The sequence below is a fragment of the Bombus vosnesenskii genome, unplaced genomic scaffold (assembly GCF_011952255.1).
Source record: "Bombus vosnesenskii isolate JDL3184/JDL3185 unplaced genomic scaffold, Bvos_JDL3184-5_v1.1 scf7180000013263, whole genome shotgun sequence".
In the NCBI taxonomy this organism is placed as follows: domain Eukaryota; kingdom Metazoa; phylum Arthropoda; class Insecta; order Hymenoptera; family Apidae; genus Bombus; species Bombus vosnesenskii.
Window position 1 is genome coordinate 9,482,006 of NW_022882923.1, and position 22,070 is coordinate 9,504,075.

Below are 22,070 nucleotides of genomic sequence, written 5' to 3' on the forward strand. Positions count from 1 at the left end.
CGTTGAGGCGAAGAGGAAGAGAGAGTGAGTGAGAAGCATTGCCAAGCGCACACGGTATGAACGTCCAGTGGCATGTTTCAAACACTCAACATGCTTGTAGTTGGCGCGAGGTTGTAGTATCGTACGAAACGAAAGAGTAGTTTGCGCGTATTCTTGCCACTTGAAACAACGGACTTGACAGAGTGTAGAATCTTCGCCGAGGCCATGTTCAATTCGATCCATGAACGGAGCAAAAGTGTCTTGCGGTAACCGTAACAGTGTTCCTGGCAGTTTCGTTCCGTGTAAGTAAAAAGACGGAATGAAATAAAACGCGTGGGGGAGAAACGCGAGGCGAATTCTGACATTCCTCGAAGGGAACGTCGCGTTGATTCCGCGCTGTCTTTCGCGGACGACGAGCACGAAGTTTAGTGAGAGAAAGAAAAGGGAGCACACGGTGAAATGTACTCGATAGTACCGGCATTAGCGTGCACTTCTTAAAGCGGGTCGCAGACGCAGATGCTGCCCCGTCTCTGCTCCGAGAAACTCGTCGTCGTTCCTGCTGCTCCAAAATGAGAACGACGTGGTTGTTACGCGTTTGAACAATTCGCCAATTTTCTTCGGAAATTTCATCAATGAAACGTGCATCTGAACGACGTTAGCCGGAGAAGTGTTCTCTGTTCGATTACCGGCCCGATTTCCCGAATATTTTTTTAAGTGTTCCTGCTTTTCCCGATGGTGTAAAACAAATGATAAAATCGTGTAAGAACAGTAAGTAGGAATTAAAGGATGGTGTAAAAAGAACATCGCACGTGATACGTGGTAAAACCAAGGGCCTGATAAACAAAAGGATAAGAGTGCAAATAAAAGTGAACGACAGAGTGAGACGGCAAAGGAAGGGTGAAAGTGGTTTTTCATATTTTTTCTCTGCCAAATTCGGTTTACGGTTGGTGATGTGAAGAAAGCAAATCTAAAGGCTGTGTGCTATCTGGTATATTTCATTCGTCGATATATTGCAAAGTGACGAGTGCGGGATTAAAAGAAATATAAGTGTTACGATAATGTAACGGGCATTTATACTGGCGATCTTGTACAAATGTAGGACCACAGTACCGTCTCAAGGCAAGATACCAACAGTGGACTTTTCTTCGACGGCCAGCTATGTTAACGGTGGAATTCCGCTCGAGAGGAATCTGAAGGCGGGGACTCTGACGTCACTCCGCTCATGATAATGAGGTATTCATGATGGCGGAGTAGCGCGCGAGGGAGAAAGAGAGAGCGAGAACGTGTGTGTACATTATATATACTACATGAAATCTACATATATGTATACATATGCACGTGATGTTTCTATCTTTCTCTCTCACACTCTTTTCCTTCCCTATTTCTTTTTCCCTCGCTTCTTTTTTTTCTCTTTCCTTTCGACAGAGTATGTATACGTGCGCGTATATAGAGATGTATGTATGTGTGTATGTATACACGCGCACGTGTGTGCATTCAGTGGCATGCAACACATCCTTTCTATCTCCATTCCACTGTATATCGGTGTGTATTACTATTGCGTGCCTTCTCTTTACCAACTCGAATGTTCCCTCTTTGTCTCTCTTACATCGACTGTCTTTCTTTCTCTTTCATCAATACAGCGTGTATGTGGCACGGGGAGTGTGTGCTCGCGCGCACAGATATGTGCCTGTCGACTGGTCGGTGATAGAGAGTTTTGGATGGATTTAGAGCGCAGTGAAATATGCCAAGGAGACGGAATGGGGAGATACCGCTTCCGGAAGGGTGGGACGTCGCGCAAGACTTTGATGGAAAAGTGTATTTCATCGATCACAACACAAGAAAAACAACGTGGATCGATCCTAGAGACAGGTACGCCATTTTCTATGTATATGTTTGTATGCACGCGTACACGTGCTAAAACAGCGAGTATATATGAAATTGCGTGCGATCTCTATGCGCGAACCTTATTTCATTTAAAGATCGCATTCGATTTTTTCCTCTTTCTTTCCGTGAATTTATGGACACGGATGAACGAGACGTTTTGTACTTATTTGTGATAATAAACGTGTGTGTGTATAGTGAGCAGATTCGTCATAGACACATACACACAAGCGGGAACGCGAAATATTTCTGACGTTACATTGCCCTCGTGTGAGCGCTCCTTAAGTTTCCCGAGCGTGTGTATCTACTACGTGTATGCGTATATTCATACACCGAGGACTCGCCGCGCCCGCATTCCAGTCGCCAGGGCCGCCGCGCTGTCGATGAAAAACTCGAGAAATCTGGTGACCACGGTCGCACGCGAAAATAAAACTACTATTCATTTGAACTTTCTGATAGAAAAGTCACAATTTCACTGCGTTTTAACCAGTCGCAATTGTTGCCTGTAGAAACGTCGAGTTTTTTATCTCAAATCCGATACATATTAACCATTTTGTTTTCTCTTATTTTATTATTACTTAAATGTTATACACTAATATTTATATATATATATATATATATATATTTATTCATTTTCTATAGTGAAGATAAAATCAATAAGTTTAGGTATTCATCAATTATTACGCTTTTAATATGTTTCAACTACATATGAATATGTGCCGTTCATAATCTATAAATTAAACACTGAAGAATTTACAAATACGCATAAATTACAAATGCTAATTTTTTAGATTAGAATAAGTTAATGATCAAATATTAACAATCACTTGATACAACACTGTATGTGAATAGTAATAATAATAATCTACATAGTTAGATTAATTTTCAAGTGAAGTAATTTTTCAAAAGCAGAAATTATTACCCATTCGACTCAGAAATATCCAGTATCTGCATTCTTAATGCGTGAAATCGTACAGAATATTTTTTCTGATTCGCCAAAAGATCAAACGAAGCAAGTGCTAGTCTCGCGATGGATCCAGTGAATGGCGCTCGTTATCGAGCAAAAGACTAAAATCTCGTTATAAAACTGGCTTACATGGACACCGTGTTCCACGTGTCCACGTTGCCTAGATTAATGTGTATACGCGTACCCGTGGAACGTGGTGTAAGTGAACCATCTTACGGGGCTAACCGGTATATAACGTACATGCAACTGACCGGTACCTAAAAATAGACCTTGGTACAAGGGTATTACTCTTCCGATTTTGATGTCGCCATTAAGACATCGATCTCGTTACATGCAGTCCTTTCGTTCGATTTTCCTTTCTTGTTTCGAGAAAAGAAACACTAATTCGCAATATATTACTCATATCATTGTATCATATATTCTGTATATATATATGTAGTAGTTCACGAAAGTATTTGAACATTTTCTATAAAACACTCTTATCTAAAATGTTTTGAAATTTCATTAGCACTGTAATTAAACACTACTGTCACGATTATATTAATAAAATTTGAAATCAATCTGAAAATATACTTACTGAGAAGCTACAAGAAATCTATTGTAAGTACAGATTTTACAGATAGGATAAAAATATTTAAGCAATCGGTTATCCATTATATTAATAAGTCTCAATATTTAGCAAGATCATCATAATACGTATGATACGTTTAAAATGGTTACTTATATTATACACTAATTTTTCAGTAAGTATATGTTTGGATAAATATCCTATAACTTCTAGTTTACATTTTCAGATTTGTTTCAAATTTTATCAATATAGTTATGATAGTCTGGTTTCACTACAGTGTTAATGTTTTAATTAAAATGTTTCATACAATACGCGTATTATACTTATAAAAAGAAGTTCTACAGGTATCCAATTTTTGTTCATTTAACAAATCCAAAAGATATCGAACAATCACAAAAATTTCTGCAATGTTAATAACTATGCGTGTATACAAAATAAAAATTGAAATATTTCAATGATATTTTGTGATATCACTGACGTATGTATAATTGATACTTGTTTTTCACTCGAGTTATCGTCCAGCAATTCGAACGTAGATTACAGTCGACCCGTGTTTGCTGCTGTTTTTGTTTGCACATTTGGCACGCGAACAACAGAGCAGAGCCCGGTGTACGGTTATTCCGTGTGCCGGCGACTTTCGCGTTCCTCGAAATCTCGAAATTTCGTTCCCCGAATCCACTAAGCTCCTCTCGCCGCCTCTCGTCATCTGTTTCTTTTTTGGAAACTCAAATCGAATTCGTACGCGTTTCGTTTCGCCCGGTTTTCCCACTGTGCGTTCCTTACGCACTGCAACGCGTGGCATCTGCTCGACATCTGTGTTTAGGAAAATTCTTTCGCTCTCACGAGCGCGCGCATGCGCGCCAATGTGCCTCCACCATTTTTTTTCTTTCTTGCATTCTTTCGGTCCGAGTTCTTATAACATCGTTTCGTAAATTTACGATCGATACGCAACTGTTTATAGATTCATGGTTGGCTTCTTTTCGAATTCATTTTTCAAATTCGATTTCTGGATGTACGATTTTTGTTATTCGGTTCATTTGAAACATGTTGGACGTGAATTATTTCCTCGTACGTAGGCTGCAAGAATGCCCGTGAAAAGGAAAGAGAGAACGGTTGTTTCTCGGCTGCATTATGCAATTGTGACTTAAGAAAATATCGATATGCTGTCAACTTTCAAAGATAGTCATTCGTGTTGCTTCTAGGTACGTCTTGGTTTTCCTAAGTAATTGATCAATAAGCATGTAGTAGTTTGTCGATATTTAATCGTTTATATTCAACTATTATTCGTTGGATATTAATACACATGTAGTTTGTAAACTATCATCAAATATGAGGTTAGGATATTATGAAGAAAATTGTTTTATTTTCTGTAGACTTGAAATTATTTTTATAATTTAGCTAATGAATCTATTTTAATCTGATTATTTGATTATTTATTTTATTAATGTATATTTTTCATTCATAAACTTGCTTACGTAATCACGACAGTTATCCATTTGCTCGAAGTCAAGATAGAAATCGTACGATTTCCATCTGGTATTTCTTCATTTGTAAATCAATCAGTATTGTAACTAAATATGATGCTATTGACTATATAATTATTGTTTTAGTAAGGAAAAACGAACAACTGACTTTCAATTATGAAATTAATATTGAACAAGCGATTAAGGAAAGAAAATATTGTTTTCGGGTGCTAACATTTGTTTCGTGATTATTTAAAAATTAATTATCTGAGAATGAAGTCATCATCTTTAATAATGAATTTTTAATACGAATAGTGAAAAAATCGTATAGTGCTGTTTAAGAAAGTGAAAGTGACCTCGATCTTTTATTAAAAAAAAAAAAAAAATGTCTTTTAGCAATTTTTTTATCTTATTATTAGTCCGTTGTCGATTTAATTCCGACCACTTTTAATTCAACGAAATTTTTTGTTAGTATTAATGGTAATAAAAATTGTTTTAGATGTATTTCGCGATTAAATTTACCTTTCTTTTTTTTTCGTATAAATAAAGCTTTAAGAAGCTATATCATATTTACACTCGCAAAGAGTAAAATCGATCTAAGTGGAATTAATTTGTGTTTATTATAATACTTTTCACTTCTGTGATTATACATAGAGGTTCTTAGTTAAGAAATGCCTCGATTAACGAATTAATAAGCTTGTAGTGCCGCAAATGAATTATTCGTGGTTTTAATCAGGATGGGATTGAATTCGGCCAAAATATTTGCAATGTAATTTGCGAATTTTTTGGCGCGAAGGAATAACGTTAAAGGGATATACGGGCAGCGTGATATTGCGTATACATGTGCGTGACCAAAGCCATGGCACGAATTACGAGGCAGGAGTGTTCCCAAACTTGGAAATTCGAGACATTCCTAGGCCGTGACACATCCACGTACAGAGAACGAAGGCAAACGGAGATTCCTGTAAGCTGAGTACCATTATTTTCTTCTTGGAATTTTTACGCTCGAACACGTTTCAAAACGACTCGGCAACCCGACCGTCTCTCCATCAACGCAAACAGTCATTATGTCGTTAGAAATATTTTCAGCTATCATTCGCAATCACGATTTATACGCTTAACCGGCCTGTACGTGACCGATCGTGGAATATCCTCGTTGCCCATTGCAATTAAATACCTTGAATTCGAGCCTGCATATTTCCATGACCGTATGATTAACTGTGCTGGTATTCCCTATTGTAGTAAGTTTTCAACGTCGTTGGAATCTGAGATATGTGAAAAATTCCTTAGATTATTACGTAGACATTTTGAGGTTAGGTTAGGAAAGTAAAATTTTAGTTAGAAGAAGAAAACTAGTGTACAATACGCGCACAGGTTTTAATATTTATGACAAGCGTACAACATTCATCGTTCGTTGTAATTGTCGTCACAATTCTTCGAATACTTTCGATAATCTCGTTATTCGTTACAATTAAATACTTTGAATTCGTTTCCTCATATTTTTATCAATCATGCGATTAATCGTGTCAGTATTATTTGGCATTCTCCATTGTAGTGGCCTTCCAACGTTGCTTAACTCTGAAAAAGATATGTGAAAGATTTATTGGACTTTTGGAGGTTAGGTTACATTAGGGAAGCAAAACCAGAGTGTAAAATACGCACACAAATTTCAATATTTATGAAAATACGCATTAATCCGTTAACTAGACCATTTCTTAGTCAGAAACTCTTCAAACCATGGACTTAAGAATCAACTACATTTATTTCTAATTAATTTTAATTATATCGTGTTCAGTTTCTACACGTGTAAATACGGCATGCAACAACTCGTAAATATTTACTAACAATATTAGTTCAGTCCTGCGAGAAAGTTCAAGTGATTGAAAATTGAATTTTTAAATACGTACATGAATTTAAAAATATATAAAATATTTCAAGCACGTTATATACTTATTTAGTACGATATCTAACAGGCAAAGAGATTGTCTACCTAAATCCTACTTTTTTATTTATCTTTATAGAAATATGACACTCATAAATATGCGATGTCCACTTATGAATCGATCGAACGAACTTCACGCCGTGAACAGGCAAAAATGCGAAAACGCGAGCGATATCGGCGACGTGCACGCGTTCCATAATGCACAGCTAGTGCCCTTGGGTCAAAGCTTGGTAGTCGAAGAGGAACACCTACACGATTTGTATGCCCACGCATAGATGCTTGTTTGCTCGCGGTTGACGTTACATTCAGGGCCGTGTGTCTCACCTAGTCGCGAAATAAATAGTCACACCTGCTTTCAAGCGTAGCAACCCTTAACGCGTTAATTGCTACGGCGACCATGGGTGACCCACGTTGCCAAATTTCTTACAACGAATAGAACAAAACGAATTTAACAGACCATCGAATTTTGAAGGTACATGATTTAAATGACATCGCCGGAAAAAGGTTCTCGAGTACGATATAATATATTGCGAGAATTAATTGTTATCAAACTGAAAGTAAAATATTAATAAGATTGGCGCGGCGGTCGACCTTGTTAAGGATATTGAGTTACATTAAGACATCCAGTTCGATGTTTCGACAATTTTCTTTCTCATCTACGACAATTTTATTTATTTTCTAATACCGTGGTAAGATAATTGCTCTTATCCGTTATCATCTTACATTTCACCGTTAGAGGCCATTAACGAGATATTTCTCATCTTTCATTTATCAATAAAGAATAGTTATTATAATCGGTAAGAACGGTGGTAACGTCTCTTCTATTATATTGAATTATCTACTTTTTTTATCGGATTTAATAGCGTTCAAAATAAATGAAAATTTATTGGTTAGTTAAGTCTAAAGAATAGAGGAAGATATGCGTGATAATTTAAAAATATACTCGTTTATTTCATTTTACATTCACAACCATATTTTGTATTTTATTTTATAATCACGAGGAAATAGAATTTCTTTAGAATTCACGAATGTCGATCATTCTTATATTAAACGTTAACGATCGACATTTCACCTGTCTGTATTTTATTCGATTTACGTAATTAACGTAATCGATTTACATAATCTCGAACATTTTTATAAAACGATGAATAAGAAGACGATAAAATTTAGAAAGGTACAATGTAGCTGTATACAACTGGTCGTAGGAACGTTGGAAAAGCTGCGTTCCTAATTTACGCAATCGATTTCATTGAAATTCATCGCGCGAGATAGTTGGCTAAAACGCACAAATTATTCGACACTACCGATATCAAACGAAACTTTCTAGTACCATTAGATCTCTAATAATCTGCTGACAGCGAGCGTATCGAGTGTCAGACAGAAGGCATAGGAATGCAGGAATTTGCAAGTTAGGTGTGGCTACGCGCGTTAAAGAGTTACACGCTGAAGAATCGAATCCAGAAGTAACATTAACTTTAGAATGAATAATTCCATGCAAATCATCCTCCGAGTACTCTTCCTAGATTTTTACTTTTAACGCTTGGTAGTTTCCCTTTCCATCCTAACATCGTACGGTAATCGTATATGTCTCTGCGATTACTATTCTATAACAATGTTCTAGTATTTAATATTATTAATTAATCGTTACTAATTAACGTTAATCGTTCGTAATATTTTAGTATAATATAAATATGTCTAAAATATCCTCTATACTGTTTAGAGTACGTAAACTCTTGGCAATTTTAAATAACCGTAATTAAATAAATATGTATTATGATTCTACCATTAAAAAAAAAAAAAAAAAAAAACAGGGTAAGAGAAAAAAGATAGACGACACAAATTGGTATAAATTAAAGTGAAATCAATATGGTATATACGTATCTGTCGTGAACGTATATTCCATCGGAGCGTATAAAAACGTAATACCGTAGAGCGACATAAACTATTCTTGAAATGCATTTCGTAGCTACGATATAACGTAACACCGTAGTCGGATTCCAACGAGAGAAACGATTAGAATTTCGAATCTTCCGTTGGTGTTTAACGCGATACGATTTTTACACGGTTGTTAAAATAGGGTTTATGGCGTTGGTGAAAAGCGCGAGCAGGGACGCGTGGGTGTGCTTCCGCGCTCGCCCATCGACACACCAAACGAGATTACTTTATAGCTATAATCTGTCGTGTTCCGGGCCCATTGTTCCTCGGTGTACGATGCAGGTATGCGCCGGTAGATTATACAATCTCATTCACGTGTACGCCAATGTATTTTTAAACGTTAACATTACGTTTCACGGGTGTTGTTACTGTTGCGATCAACCAGAACTCAGGAAAAAGAAAAACGGTCTTTGTCGTGACGGCTTTCGTTTCTTCGGACCAGACCACGAAACCAGATACGAGATACTAGGCGTAATGACGAGAGAAGGTTCCCAGAATAATTCTATTTTAGTCAAAGTTCGCAAATATTAGAATGTCTATTAATCTGCTATTCTATAAAACGATGATAATTAGCTCAAATTATATTAGTGCAAGATTAGATTGCATAAGGGTGAGAAAAATGCGTAGAAATTATACGCGACAGTCGCAAGAGGATTAGTCGACAATTAACGCCATGAAAAAGTTAGATAAGAAACTTGGAGTTGTTTATCCACGTAATAAGAGTAACGAGAAACCCAATCTGTAGTACGAATGTTAAAATTGCATTCAAATCCGCAGAAAAATATTTACGGTCTAGTTTTAACAGTGAATAGATTTGTTAGAGTTTAAAAAAAAAAAAAAAAAAAAAAGAAGAAAAACGTCTTACCTCGTATCGACAATGCTTCGAAACAAAGCGATCTTCTTTCTTTAGACCTATTTTCGTTTCATACGATTTTAAAGAATCGAAGAATCGAATTACACAATCCGTAGCGATACCACGCGTTCGCCACTCTGTCCCATGTGTTTGTTTCTAACACATCTAGCATAACCGAGACAAACGCGACGGTAATAGGTTGCTGCGTGCTTCCTGTCGTTGCCGTGCCGTTCTGTTGTTAGTTTCCGTCGGTAAACATCGCTTCTCAGCTTCCTTCATGGAAGAAGACTGGCGGTAGAAGCGAAGTCGACCGAACGTATCGTAAAAGCAGCCTTTGAAAGTCTTAACGAGCGGTGTGTGCTGATAGCGTGGCGTTAGTAACGCATTGTTTCGATATAACAATACCATATTGTCGCAGCTAATGAATTCATTTTTTCTATCCTCTGTACCGGTGAAAGAAAGAAAGACAACTTACTATCGCGTTTGGAAAAAATTCCATTGACTTTCAGCAATCTGTTGAACGTGTCTGTTCGTTTTATTGTAATATTATGTATCGTTAGGATTAAGTTATCAATGCTGTTGCTAGATATTTATGCAAATCGATAGTCGTGGAAGTTAAGCGGAGCTTTTTTCCATTCGTTGAACGTAGTTCTATAGAATTTCCAGTATTACACGCATTTTTACGTTTTCTTTCATATTCCACTATACGAGAGCCGTAAGCGCGAGTATACGCCGTACAAAAATCGATTTTCAATTTATACAACGTACTCGCAACGATCTCTGAATAAGCTTCGAGGTGTACGTGTGCTCGCTATTGACTCTCGCTCGACTATATTTCAAATATCGATCGGAATAGCAGAATAACAAATGGTAAGGAACTCGTTGGACAACCTATTGTACAAACTCGCGAGCAGAAACTCGCGCTACGTCAAATCGATTTAACCATGGTATAGCGCGATTCTATCGATATGGAACGCGCGTTTATGCAATTTTTATTACTCGATTTGTCTGTCCCATAGTCTCGCTTCCTCCACCTCCTCCGGTCGCTGTTCCTGCCTCGTCGCCTCCAATGTCGCCCTCCCCTCCTCTCCCCCTGCCTCTTCAGCTGCCCCCTTCTCTCTTGTCCACGTTATTCCTCCGTCATGATGTACGTTCTTGACCCTCCTTCTCCTGCTTCCTCCTTCGTATTATAGGACAGCGCCGCGGTAAGGCCAAGGGCACATTAAAAACGTGAATCACGCGGCGGAAAAGGAATTAAGGAATTGTCGCTGAAATTCCATAACGTCCGCCAACATTTTCGAACATTTACTATGCCCGATCGTGCCTCGCACAGGATGTCGTTACTCGTTCAGCGTGCTACAAGTTTTCAAGTGCTGCTTCCTCCGGCCAGTTGTTAAGAAGCTTTTTGCATTGGATCTTTTTTATTTTTATTAACGCTTTCGTTACGCTGACGCATATGCCGTCGCATCGATCGTTCCAAGAATCCTATCGATGTAATTTTTGCGCTTTTAGCCTTATAGTTTAGTATCGTAGATAAGATATCGCGCCGTGGCGATAGTGATCCGCTATTATTATTTACCCACTCGTGAAGCAATTAATTCGCCTAAATAACGAGCGATCACAACAGGTGCAACTTGCGATAAAAAAAAAAGAATTTCTCGCTCCTTGTTTTTCTGCTTTCTTCGTTGTACTGTTTACTCCGTGGTATTGGCATTCTTCTTCTATGCCGATTGCCGATTCCATTTCACTTTCGTCACGATAAAGTCGAGTTGGTCGCTGGCCTGCAGAGGTCAGGTTATTTTGTATGCAAGATATGATCTCTTTGTTGCGCGCACGCGTATATAAGAAATGAAATTATTATCGAATTAGGTCGAATTAGCTCTTTCGCTTGTACAGTCATTACCGTTGTTGTTAGATACGTGTATCGTTATTTTTCTATCGATAAAATTCTTCCATCTCCAGCTGACCGACCATTTATTTCTTTCAGCGCATGTATTCTTCAAGATAATCTCTTAAAACTTTTTTTTTTTTTTGAGTTGAAACATCGCTAATGTAATCGCTAGTCGAGTATCTCTCGAGCGTTTCGCTGTTTAAACGCTTTTCTCTGTGTTGAACTTTGCTCGCGCGACAAAAATTACAGAAACGAAAAAATTAGATTTGAAAAACGGAATGGACAATTTTTTATTACAGAGAACGTAATGTCCCTGGTATTTAGAATCGAAAAGTCGATTTATACGATTGCTCCGTGTTAAGTAAACTTCTTGAACCAAGGTTGATTTTCGTTTTTGGCGAATTCCTCTCGGAACCTTCGAAATCTTTTCGGATTACGTCATAGCCTTGTCGTCGGTGTTTCTTGATCTCGTTGCCATTAAAATACGAAAACAATTACAACCGTTTAATCGAACGATACAAGGATTCTACAAGGACTATCGTTTGTCCAAGTTGCATAAAAATAAATGTACATCTTCCAAAAATAACAATACACATATTCTTGCAAATGATTATTAGATTAGATTATTCTTGCTGTTGCATTTGGATGGCGCTTTAAATAACGATTCTGCTACATTTTGGCAACTGTTTCTAGGTATATCAGGGAGTACAATAAAGTCTAAAGGCAAAATCGCTTTGACAAATTTCTGACGTCAATTAACCGCTACTGACGCAAACTGATTGCAGGAATTATTTTTGGGCCGTAACATCGTGAAATGAACGCAACGACTAGAATATTCCATGTGGAAAATACCTTTAATATTTAACATCTACCATATAATATATCACATAGCTATACAGGGTGGTTGGTAACTGGTGGTACAAGCGGAAGGGGGGGGGGGGGGAGGAGGTTGAAAGTATAGAATAAACAATTTTTTTTTAATTTCTTTTTTTTTTTTAACTTTTCCATCGAGACAACGATCTACAGTGAGATCCGTTACAACGAGACGCGATAAAGTGCACGCGTACCGAGCCAAAATTCAATGTCGATTTTCTCGAAAACGAAGCCTCGAACGAAAAATTGTTATTCTATATTTTCGACTTCTTTTTTCGCCTAGAATCAGCCCCTTTCCCGCTTGTACCACCAGTTACCAATCACCCTGTATATCACTCTGTACGTAATTAATATTTTTCTTAGAAGATTAGCAAATTCAAATCGACTTGGAAGAAAGAAAGGAAACTAGATTTCCCGTAATTTTGATACGTTGATACGAATTAACCGTTCGTTTCCTTTCCGTTTACAGATTTACAAAACCACAAACATTCGCAGACTGTATTGGGAACGAGCTTCCACTTGGATGGGAAGAAGCTTACGACAAGCATGTGGGCGCATACTACATTAACCACGTTAATCGTGAGTATCCCGTATTTATCTAAATAGCCGGCACATTTCTTGCGCGAAGAGTATTTTTTAAACGTCATTTTCGCTAAACGTTCCCCGGATGACGGTGCGACGTAAGATTGAGGTTAGGTTGGGGTTAGGTTGGGGTTAGGTCCTAACCTTTCGTCGTATGAAACGCGTTGTAGAAAACGCGCGATGAATTGTTGGAAACTGAGAAGAATTACCACGAGAAACGTATTAAGCGGCTCCTTTCAATTTTCTCTCATAGTTATAGTCTTGAAAAAACACAGTTCGATAATGTCAGTTGATTGGAAAAAATTGCAAATGGAATGTCGCCTTAATGCAACCTGTTGGGCCTTAATGAGATATCTTGGCCGAAGCGTTGCACGACCGACATTTACAACGCGTGCAAACGATTGAAAGACACGTGAAACAAAGATCTATAGTCTTAAGGTGTATCTAATTTATCTGTTTGTTTTTCGATCGTTTCAGAAACCACGCAACTGGAGGATCCAAGGCAAGAATGGCGAGCCATTCAGGAGGCCATGCTTCGAGAATACCTTCAGACCGCACAGGACGTACTCGAGGTAAGTCTCGAGTGTCCTTTTAATTATTTTCGTCGCGTTGAAGCACGCGAATCGTCCATACGAAAGGGGCTTTTAACGAGGAACGTCGATTCGTGTTTTATAATACAAGTTTATGCGTCAACCGTCCAACTAATTACGCTTTAAAACCTGATACTTTAGCAAGTTGTATCGTATATTCGAGGAAAATTGCTACCTATTTGAGAAACGACACGATCAAACGAAATTATTATTTTATATTCAAATTGTTATTTTAGTTTCACCTAGAACTCTTAGGCAAAGAATTATTCTATTTTCATTAATCTAGAAAAAGATACGACTAATGTTGCATGGAGTTTGATTATTCGTCGCGGTAATTCGTTACAGCCTCGTTTACTTCCACTGTATTTTCCTATTATCAGTTACATATACTTTGGTAGTCTGAAAAGTTGAACTGGTACGGAAAATATGTTACAGTGTGACAGTTATATGACGCTGTATGAAAGAGAGAAAGCACAAGCAAAACGTTGATATACGTAATTCTTCATTTCTCGAGACCACCGTAACACATGGAAAAGCAAGAAACTATTTAAAAAATTTCACGACAATAAACCAGGCGAAACTACAACACCGAAACATTTGCTTTAAATCTAATTTTACTCGAGTTTGTTTGACTTTCGCGAAGATTCTCGTTCGTCGTTAAATATTAATTCTCAAGATGAAAACTCTTTCACGATACTGTACACGCGTTGCTATTGAATTTTTCTCCTAGCCAGATGAAAAATTACCATGACAGTGACATTGAACAGTGGATAGCGCAAAGGCAAACAGATATTTCTCCTCCTGTGCACCCTCGGTGCCGATGAACCTCCGTTAGTTGGGATTATAAGCAGCGAGGGACCGATGAACTTTTAAACGAGGGACGGTGGGAGCTGTAGACAGGAAGTTATTTCGTGAGAAATCATGTTACTTCCGGTCACTAGCCGCTCCCCTTCGCCCGTTTGTATTCATATTTGTCGCCGGATCGGACGATTAACACCGGATTAACTAGTTTTCCCCTCTCGACGAGTCTGCAGTCCGGGGATACGCTTGTCCGCTCTCTTACGCGCTTCGCGGTTACATCATTCGAAAAGCGAGTCTTTTACGATGAGTTTACGTCTCCTGGACTTTCATTGTGTCACTGTAAAGCAAGCGAGTAATTAGTTAACGCATACTCAGCGTTGAAATCGAACGAAAGCTCGTTTCTCATTTTTAGTTGGCGTCTCGTAATGTTCCTTTCCTCTTTCATCTCGTTCGTTCGGTATTTCATTAAACATCGGTCTATGAATTTTATCGATCGATTGCTTACGTATACAGAGTGGTTTATATAATTGGCGGTACAAGCGGAAAGGGGGTGATTCTAGACGAAAAAAGAAGTCGAAAATATAGAATAAAAATTTTTCGTTCGAGGCTTCGTTTTCGAGAAAATCGACTTTGAGATCCGGTATAACGTACCGCACGCGTACCGAACGAAAGTTCAAAGTCGATTTTCTCGAAAACAAAGCCTCGGACGAAAAATTTTTATTGCATATTTTCGACTTATTTTTTCGCCTAGAATCACCCTCTTTGCGCTTTACCACCAGTTACCAACCATCCTGTATATTAGGATCGTCATCGGTATTAATCGCTTGTTATGGTAAAAGAAATTCGATCATTTACCATGAGAAAATTTGTTCATTAAGGTGTTAATATGGAATTTCAATACGATCTTTTATATTTGTCATAGATAACTTTCAAAGTGAAGGAAACAAGGAAAATACGTTGTTCATCTTTTGCCTGTTTTCCTTAATTTTAATCCAGCTACGTTTAATCCACCTCGTTGCTTCTTATCTCTTCTTTTTATCTTATTAAAAATGTTTTTCTATATAAATGCGAGAGGCAACGCGTGGAGATCCGCGAATAGCTGGTATCTTCGCCAAGAAGAAATTATAATAGTTGGCACGTCTGACGGCGCGTATATGCGATTTACCTTCGATTCGTCGTAAGAAATTTTCTCGTGAAACGATTTCGGCAATACGTTACGTCGATGTAGCGTCGCGTATTCGCGGAACGTGAATTTCCGAAAGTATAAATGCCAACTGTGCGAAATTCCCGCTGCCTACGCGAATATTTCGCGTTAGTCTGGCGCTCCGCGATTCCTTTCCAATTTCAATCAGAAATAAATATCCGCTATTGCCAAGGATATTTCACGTTCGTCTGTCTGCCAATCTTCTTTCGATAATATTCCTCCGCGAATTTCGTACGTCGCCGGAAGCGAAGGAACGCGACTTTTCGCGTGGAACGCGACAGGAAGTGGCAGAATGTCGATGTACGGTATATTTATTTCGGTCGAAATACTGCACGCCTGATGTCATCGTCGATTTTCAAGATTGGCTCGTGGCTCGATTCTAGTTTCGTGATTGTCTGGAGACTTCTCGACGACAGTCTTAGAACGCGTAATCCGCGGGGTGAGAGGAGTTCGTCCCGCAGACTAAACAACGGCTTGTCTCGCCTTTTTATTTTTTCTCCATTTTTAAAGAATAGTCTAATGTTTTCCCTTTCTCTCTTCTTTTGGAAGTTTTTAAATACGATTACCGTCGGTCATCGAATTGCAAACGTAAAACGTAAAATCTCTGTAAAACGTACAAAACATTGGAATCGTGTAAAGCAAGTTTTCTTTGTTATACTGATTTAATCGTTCGTACGATTTTTGCAAACTACGTCCGATAGTGTTGTGCGTGGCTAACGATTGTTTTCATGTCTCAATGGCAATGAGACCAAGGAACACCGATGACGAGGCGCCATGACGTAATCTTGAGGAATTTCGAAAGTTTCATAGAGAGGAGGAATTGGCGAAGACGAAGATTGACCTTGGTTGCGACGAGCTTATTTGTTATTGGAAGGTTATACGATCGGTTTTTTAATTTACCGAACGATAGAAACGTTAAATTGTTCGATGTTTCTCTATGCTGCTCGTTTCTCTGTTTATTATGAATCACGAACCAGAAAAAAATCTTGCTTTATTAAATGATCAAAGTAACGCAGTATCTAGCGAAGTTTAAGTGAAAAACGAATGCAAGCCAAGGAGGACGTTATACATCAAAAAGTCAGAAGCAGAACAGACAGCAGAAATAAGTGGGATAGACCGTGATAATTCTATTCGCTTATTCATTTTAATAATTCATCGATCCAACTGGGTCAGTGTTATACTTCACGGTACTCAATTATTAATTAGCCGAGTAGATTGTCTGGTCTAAAAGCCATCCTAAACTCGATCAACAAATGGATGTTTCTTTTACCGAGAGACTTTCAAAATTACGAACTTTTTTTCCGTATGACTATGCATCAGATTCGGTTGTTTGAATTTCTCGGGTCATCTACATAGATATAAACTTTTTCACAAGTAACACGTTCTTACGTATACGTACTTCTTCGTTACTTTCACTCATTGTAGATCCTGTAAACGAAATTTTCAAGCTTTTTCCCCCCCTCGTTACGTTTCCTTTTAATCCTTTCAGTTTCTTAATTAATTCCACGTACACTTAATTAGTCGTATCGTCGCCTGTTACATTTATTCCAATATCCTGACAAATTTTACATAACCGTCTATATAAAATACGAATAAATAAATAAATGTAGTAAAAAGTGTTCGAATACCATCGTAAATACCATCGTATTGAAAAAAGGAAAGTCAGAATAGGCTGTGATGAATCGAAGATCGTTCAGATTTTCGATGGGATCTATAAGATTATGAAACTGGGGTCGTCTCTTTCTCGTTCGCCAGCAATGGGAATTCTATCGTCTTTGTCGGTTCTCCGCGTTTCCAGTATTTTCCTTTTTCTCTCAGTTTTTCTCGCTCGCTCCCGCTTGCCAGCGTACTCTGGCTCCCTTACTCCTGTCTCTACGATGCCTCACGACTCTCTACGAGGCAGCGAGATGCGAGTGGAATTTTAATTGCCATTTATTTTTGCTCGCTCGGTTCCCTCGTACCGCTCGTCGCATCGTCTCGCGCGGACAGATACAAAACCGATTATGACACCGCCGGAGGAAGTTGCAGATCTCTCGATGCTTTAAATTATACAGGGTGTTCGGCAACAAATGGCAGAGAATTTAAGGGGCGCTTCTACGATACGGAATAAGACGAAAACGAAGAACAAGGGTGTGGCGTTTCACACTTTGTTTATTAGTTGTTAGCGTTGTAAAAAGCAACCAAAATACCCCCAAGCCTGGCAAACTTCTCTGTACGAAGGAATGTAGGGCAGCCTAAACGATGGGGGGGCACAGTGATCCTCAAACTTCAAAAAGATTACAATGTTCGATACTCAAATTCCATAGGATGGCTTTATCTATTTTCCTAATCGTTCAAAATTGATCGAGACGATATATTGAATGTTAAATTGGTAAATAATTTTAAATCTGTAAAATAGGAAGAATATAATAAATTATATTTTTCTCCTGTGATTTTTATACGTGCATATACGAGAGCATCGTTTTGCGTATGATTGTTGCATAAAGATCACGCGAAAGCGACGTATTAGTTTATTACATAATTACGTCGAAATCTATCGCCAAGCGCGGCTCGATACGATCGAGCTCTCTCGTAACAGTTCTCATCACTGACCAGTCCCAATCATTCTTGCCCGCGATACAAACGAAAGAAGAAATAGGTATATCGTGACTCTTGGCAAATAGGAACAGCCAGCACAGTCTGGCCGTTAATTTAAAACGTTCCGACAGGTGTAACGTCTAGTCCGAAGCGACGTTGGCTCTACCTAGCGATATGAACGTGTCTGCCGAGGAAAGTGTATCGGATACCGAAATACGTAAAATATACATATGTACGCTGTGTACCTTCACGCTCGAAATAGTGCTTGCCACGTACATATATACGTACACAGGCGCGTTTCGCCGAAGACGTCCTTTTATATGTACATATATGCGTCATAACGGTTTCAGAGACTGAAATCGCAGTCATTGACATCGTCATCGGTGTAGCCAGTGGGGCCAAATTCTGAACGCCGCTTCTTTCAGATTAGCTTCGAAATCGTCGCAATCGCCGCTTCGAAATACCTTCTTACGCGTGAACGCGCGAAGGAAACACGACCTTTACGTGTATCTGGTAGCAGAATATTCGTTAAATAGAACGAGGTGAGCACAATCGAAGAGTTCGCGGCAATAAGGAGACAGGTCTGATATATTGGTCGATTTTTCGTTTCCATTTATGTAAGATTACTCAAATTACTGGATAGCGGAGTTACCTCCTTATTGCAGCAATTCGTTCGATCAAAGAAACGAACATCGGCAGAGGCTGTTTCACCCACTAATTATTATAACGAGTACTTCATTTTGTACATTCTCTGTACTCTTGCGTGGATTTTGTTTCAATTTCCAACGAATGTATAAAAATTCGGCAGCGTTCGCATTGGTATCACGTTACGTAATCGATCTCGCCGATATTCGGCAATGGTATTCGAACGCGTGTCACCGAGTTTCTTCTGCACTCGAGGCCGGGCTTTTTTCATAATGCGCTGCTAATAACCCTATCTGTATGTATATGTATCGAGGCTGTGTATCCGTGGGGACGCTCGTACTCGTTTACTATCCCCGCAAAATCGACTATAACGATCGCGTCGCGAGATTACACGGTTACGATGTCCGTGTGCCATTCGATGTAGCGTGGGCCGGCTTTAGGACGACGGTATCTTGGCAAGTGGGCAAGCAGACAAGCGAGCGAAGCAAAGCAGGCAAGCTTGCCATGAGAGATTGGAATGTCTCCCGTCCGTTCGAAGCCTGTTCCCCTCCACACCTTTCCACCACTCTCCGCCCCCACCCTGCTTCCCCCTCGTGGCTCCGTGTCTCTATATACTGGCCCCTGCCAGTGACTTCCTCTTCTCTCTTCTGCGTTTTGCTCTATCTCTCTCCCACCGACGCTGTCTTCTTATTCCATCGTTTCTCCGCTGGGTCCCGGCGTGCAAGGTAGCGGCAAGTAGCGAGAAAGAGAGACTGGATGCGTGGCACCATAGCGGAAAAGAGAGAAACGGTCAAAGAAAGACGAAAGGCATTGCTAGCGATGGGGTTAACTTATTATAGTTAGTCGTCTTACATAGTTTTCGAGCTTTTCGGCACCAAGCTTGCGTCGTTTGATAAAGGTTAGGATTCGCGCATGTGGTTGCTTCGCTGAGAAGCGTCGATCGATTGTTTGGTAATGTTGCTCGTGGAATGTGGTATTTTTAACGCGTTAAACGCGGAGCTAATTTTGCTCTACGTTGCATCTAGACGGCGTGTAAATATAGGAAATGCGTCTATGCATAAACAGGGAAAAAAGTTTAGCGTTGTTGTCCAAGCGCCGTTGCCGTAGATCGAATGATTTTTTTGGTTTCTTTAAATCGTTGATTAAATAATAGTAGCTTCGATTTCGGACCAAAGTAAGTTTTAAGTATATATAGAGATGGTAAAACGTATTGTTTTAATTGAGTTTAAAAAAACAGCCCATATCGTGTGTATATATATATATATATATAATTGTAGTTGAATTCCCAGTAACACATCGATAGGACGATGGAATGAAAAGAGAAATAAACGGTACGATGAATGGTGTAGGATGGTGTGGAAAGAGTACGCGAGGATATTGATCCCATCGCTAAGGCGTACTCTTCTCCCAAGTTTGAATGCATCTTGAAGAAAAGATGCCAGTTCCCCCAAGTCTTCGAGCCTGTCCTCTCTCGGGCCTCGGCCCTGGATATTCCGTCCTCGGCTGCTTCTTTCGTTCCGTCCTTCTCCGGCTGTGTCCCCTCTGTCTTTCTCTTTTTTTCTCTCTATTCCCGCGCGAATGCGACCCTTTTGGCGTAGTGGCTACCGGTGTTACGCTCGTAGGGCCCCCAGGCGGTCCACGAATGGATTCACGAAGAGCTACGAGGACTCCCGAGGGTGTACGATCGTGCGCACGAGCAGATGTGCTACTGTCCTTCGATACTCTGGATGATGCCCCGCGGTGCTGCGAATCGACTATACCGTTCGCTCTTTCGCACGAGCGCGCGAAAGAAATAGGATGGCCGAGGAACGCAGAATATTATCGTTACATAGCGATCGACGTGGCTCGCCATTCGCATTTTTAGCCTTTCCCCATTATGCTCGTATGCGACTGTCGCGTGCTTTTTGTTTTAAAACGCGTACATATCATATGCCCGTCAAGTTCAAGTTCGTCGAGGACAAACGAACGAAAGTATGTGTACGTGCTTACTAGATTTATACGAAAGGTATAATTCCTTTATTTCTTTTACCGCGACGCTTCGTATTGTGATACATATTTATCTACATACATAGGTATCTAAGTAGATGCGTTATGAATATAAATATACGTATATTTTTTAATCTCGTTCTTTTCGTTCGTTATTTTGTTGCTCGGTTACGGTTTCGTTAAAGGAGAACGAACAGAAGATTTTGCGTGAAATTCTCATACGCGGACGTGGACGCGGACACGCTGGGAAGGGTTCAGCTCGGAAATACCGTAGAAGAAAATAGAGAGCGCGGTAAGGAGCGCGACCGGCCTTACGGCGTTGTTGCTCGCCATTTGCCGACGCAGCTTTTCACATTCCTTAGGCTCTCTTCCAGGGGCAAACAATGTTAACGACCACGCGAAGAGATCGAGATTCCATCTCTACCGAGCGATACATAAATAGGCCGACGCTTTTACCCGGCGACCAGATATATACGTACCCGCGTTATTATTCCTTTTTGTAACCGACTATTTTTAGACGCCCGCCGGAATTTCACGCTTCTCTTTTTCTTTCTTTTTGATGTTTCTCCCTTTACCTCATCCTTTTTTTCCCCCCCTCCTCCATCTACCTTCTCGGCCGCCTCCGTCGTTTGCTGTATGTCGATAATCGTATTCGAGGTTGAATAATCACGTTTCAGGAGGTAAAAGATAATACAGGAAGGCTATACTACTATTTTTTATTTTTTTAAGTTCGCATATTCCGCATCCTATAAGGGAGTAGTTTGAAAATTCAGTATATAGCACTTCTAGCATGTGAAACGAAGAGAATCATGGTTACTGTTACACAGCTGGTAATTTACGTTTCAAATAGATTCATTAAACAAGTAACTATTAGTGCTGCACAGAATATTAAAAAGAGAGATCTTGTATTCTTGTCGTTCAAAGTATTTAAATCTTAGTTATCTGCCACATCATCGAGTTCTCTGAATATTCACACTATATAAGTCTTTGTCAAGTAAGAAATCAATCATTTTAACACTTGTGTCGCGAATTTTTCTTGTTGCTCAACGATTCTTCCATCTATGACACAAGTAGGAACATTTGTCGCATTAAATGTTTAAAAAAAATAAGAGGAAATATAACAAAGTTGTCTCTTCATCCTTGATAATACTTGTATGTCAAGCTATGGCAAAAGTAAATCCGGAAAGTTTCGGGATGACTTTTAAGAATAATATGTTGTGAAATATTTCAACATTTTAAAGCATGGAAATGTTATATACATATAAAAGACTTTAAGAAAAAATCAAATAATTATCTTTGCAACCGTAGAAATTACCCAATAGCAAAGCAAAAA

At 39.2% G+C, this 22,070-nt stretch overlaps 1 protein-coding gene across 4 annotated transcripts in view; it reads left to right on the plus strand.

The window, feature by feature from the left end:
- Nucleotides 1-7: 7 nt before the first annotated feature.
- LOC117231220 (protein kibra) overlaps nt 8-22,070 on the plus strand; it is a 42,766-nt gene continuing 20,703 nt past the window's right edge. Inside the window, exons 1-4 of one of the 4 annotated variants that reach the window (XM_033489444.1) lie at nt 9-1,264; nt 1,620-1,848; nt 12,822-12,931; nt 13,412-13,506. In XM_033489444.1, coding sequence (XP_033345335.1) covers nt 1,721-1,848; nt 12,822-12,931; nt 13,412-13,506 — 333 coding nt within the window. In that variant the 5' untranslated portion in view covers nt 9-1,264; nt 1,620-1,720. Of the gene's footprint in view, nt 1,265-1,619; nt 1,849-12,821; nt 12,932-13,411; nt 13,507-22,070 lie in introns of all 4 variants that reach the window. The other 3 variants (XM_033489434.1, XM_033489454.1, XM_033489473.1) reach the window with 3 other exon arrangements.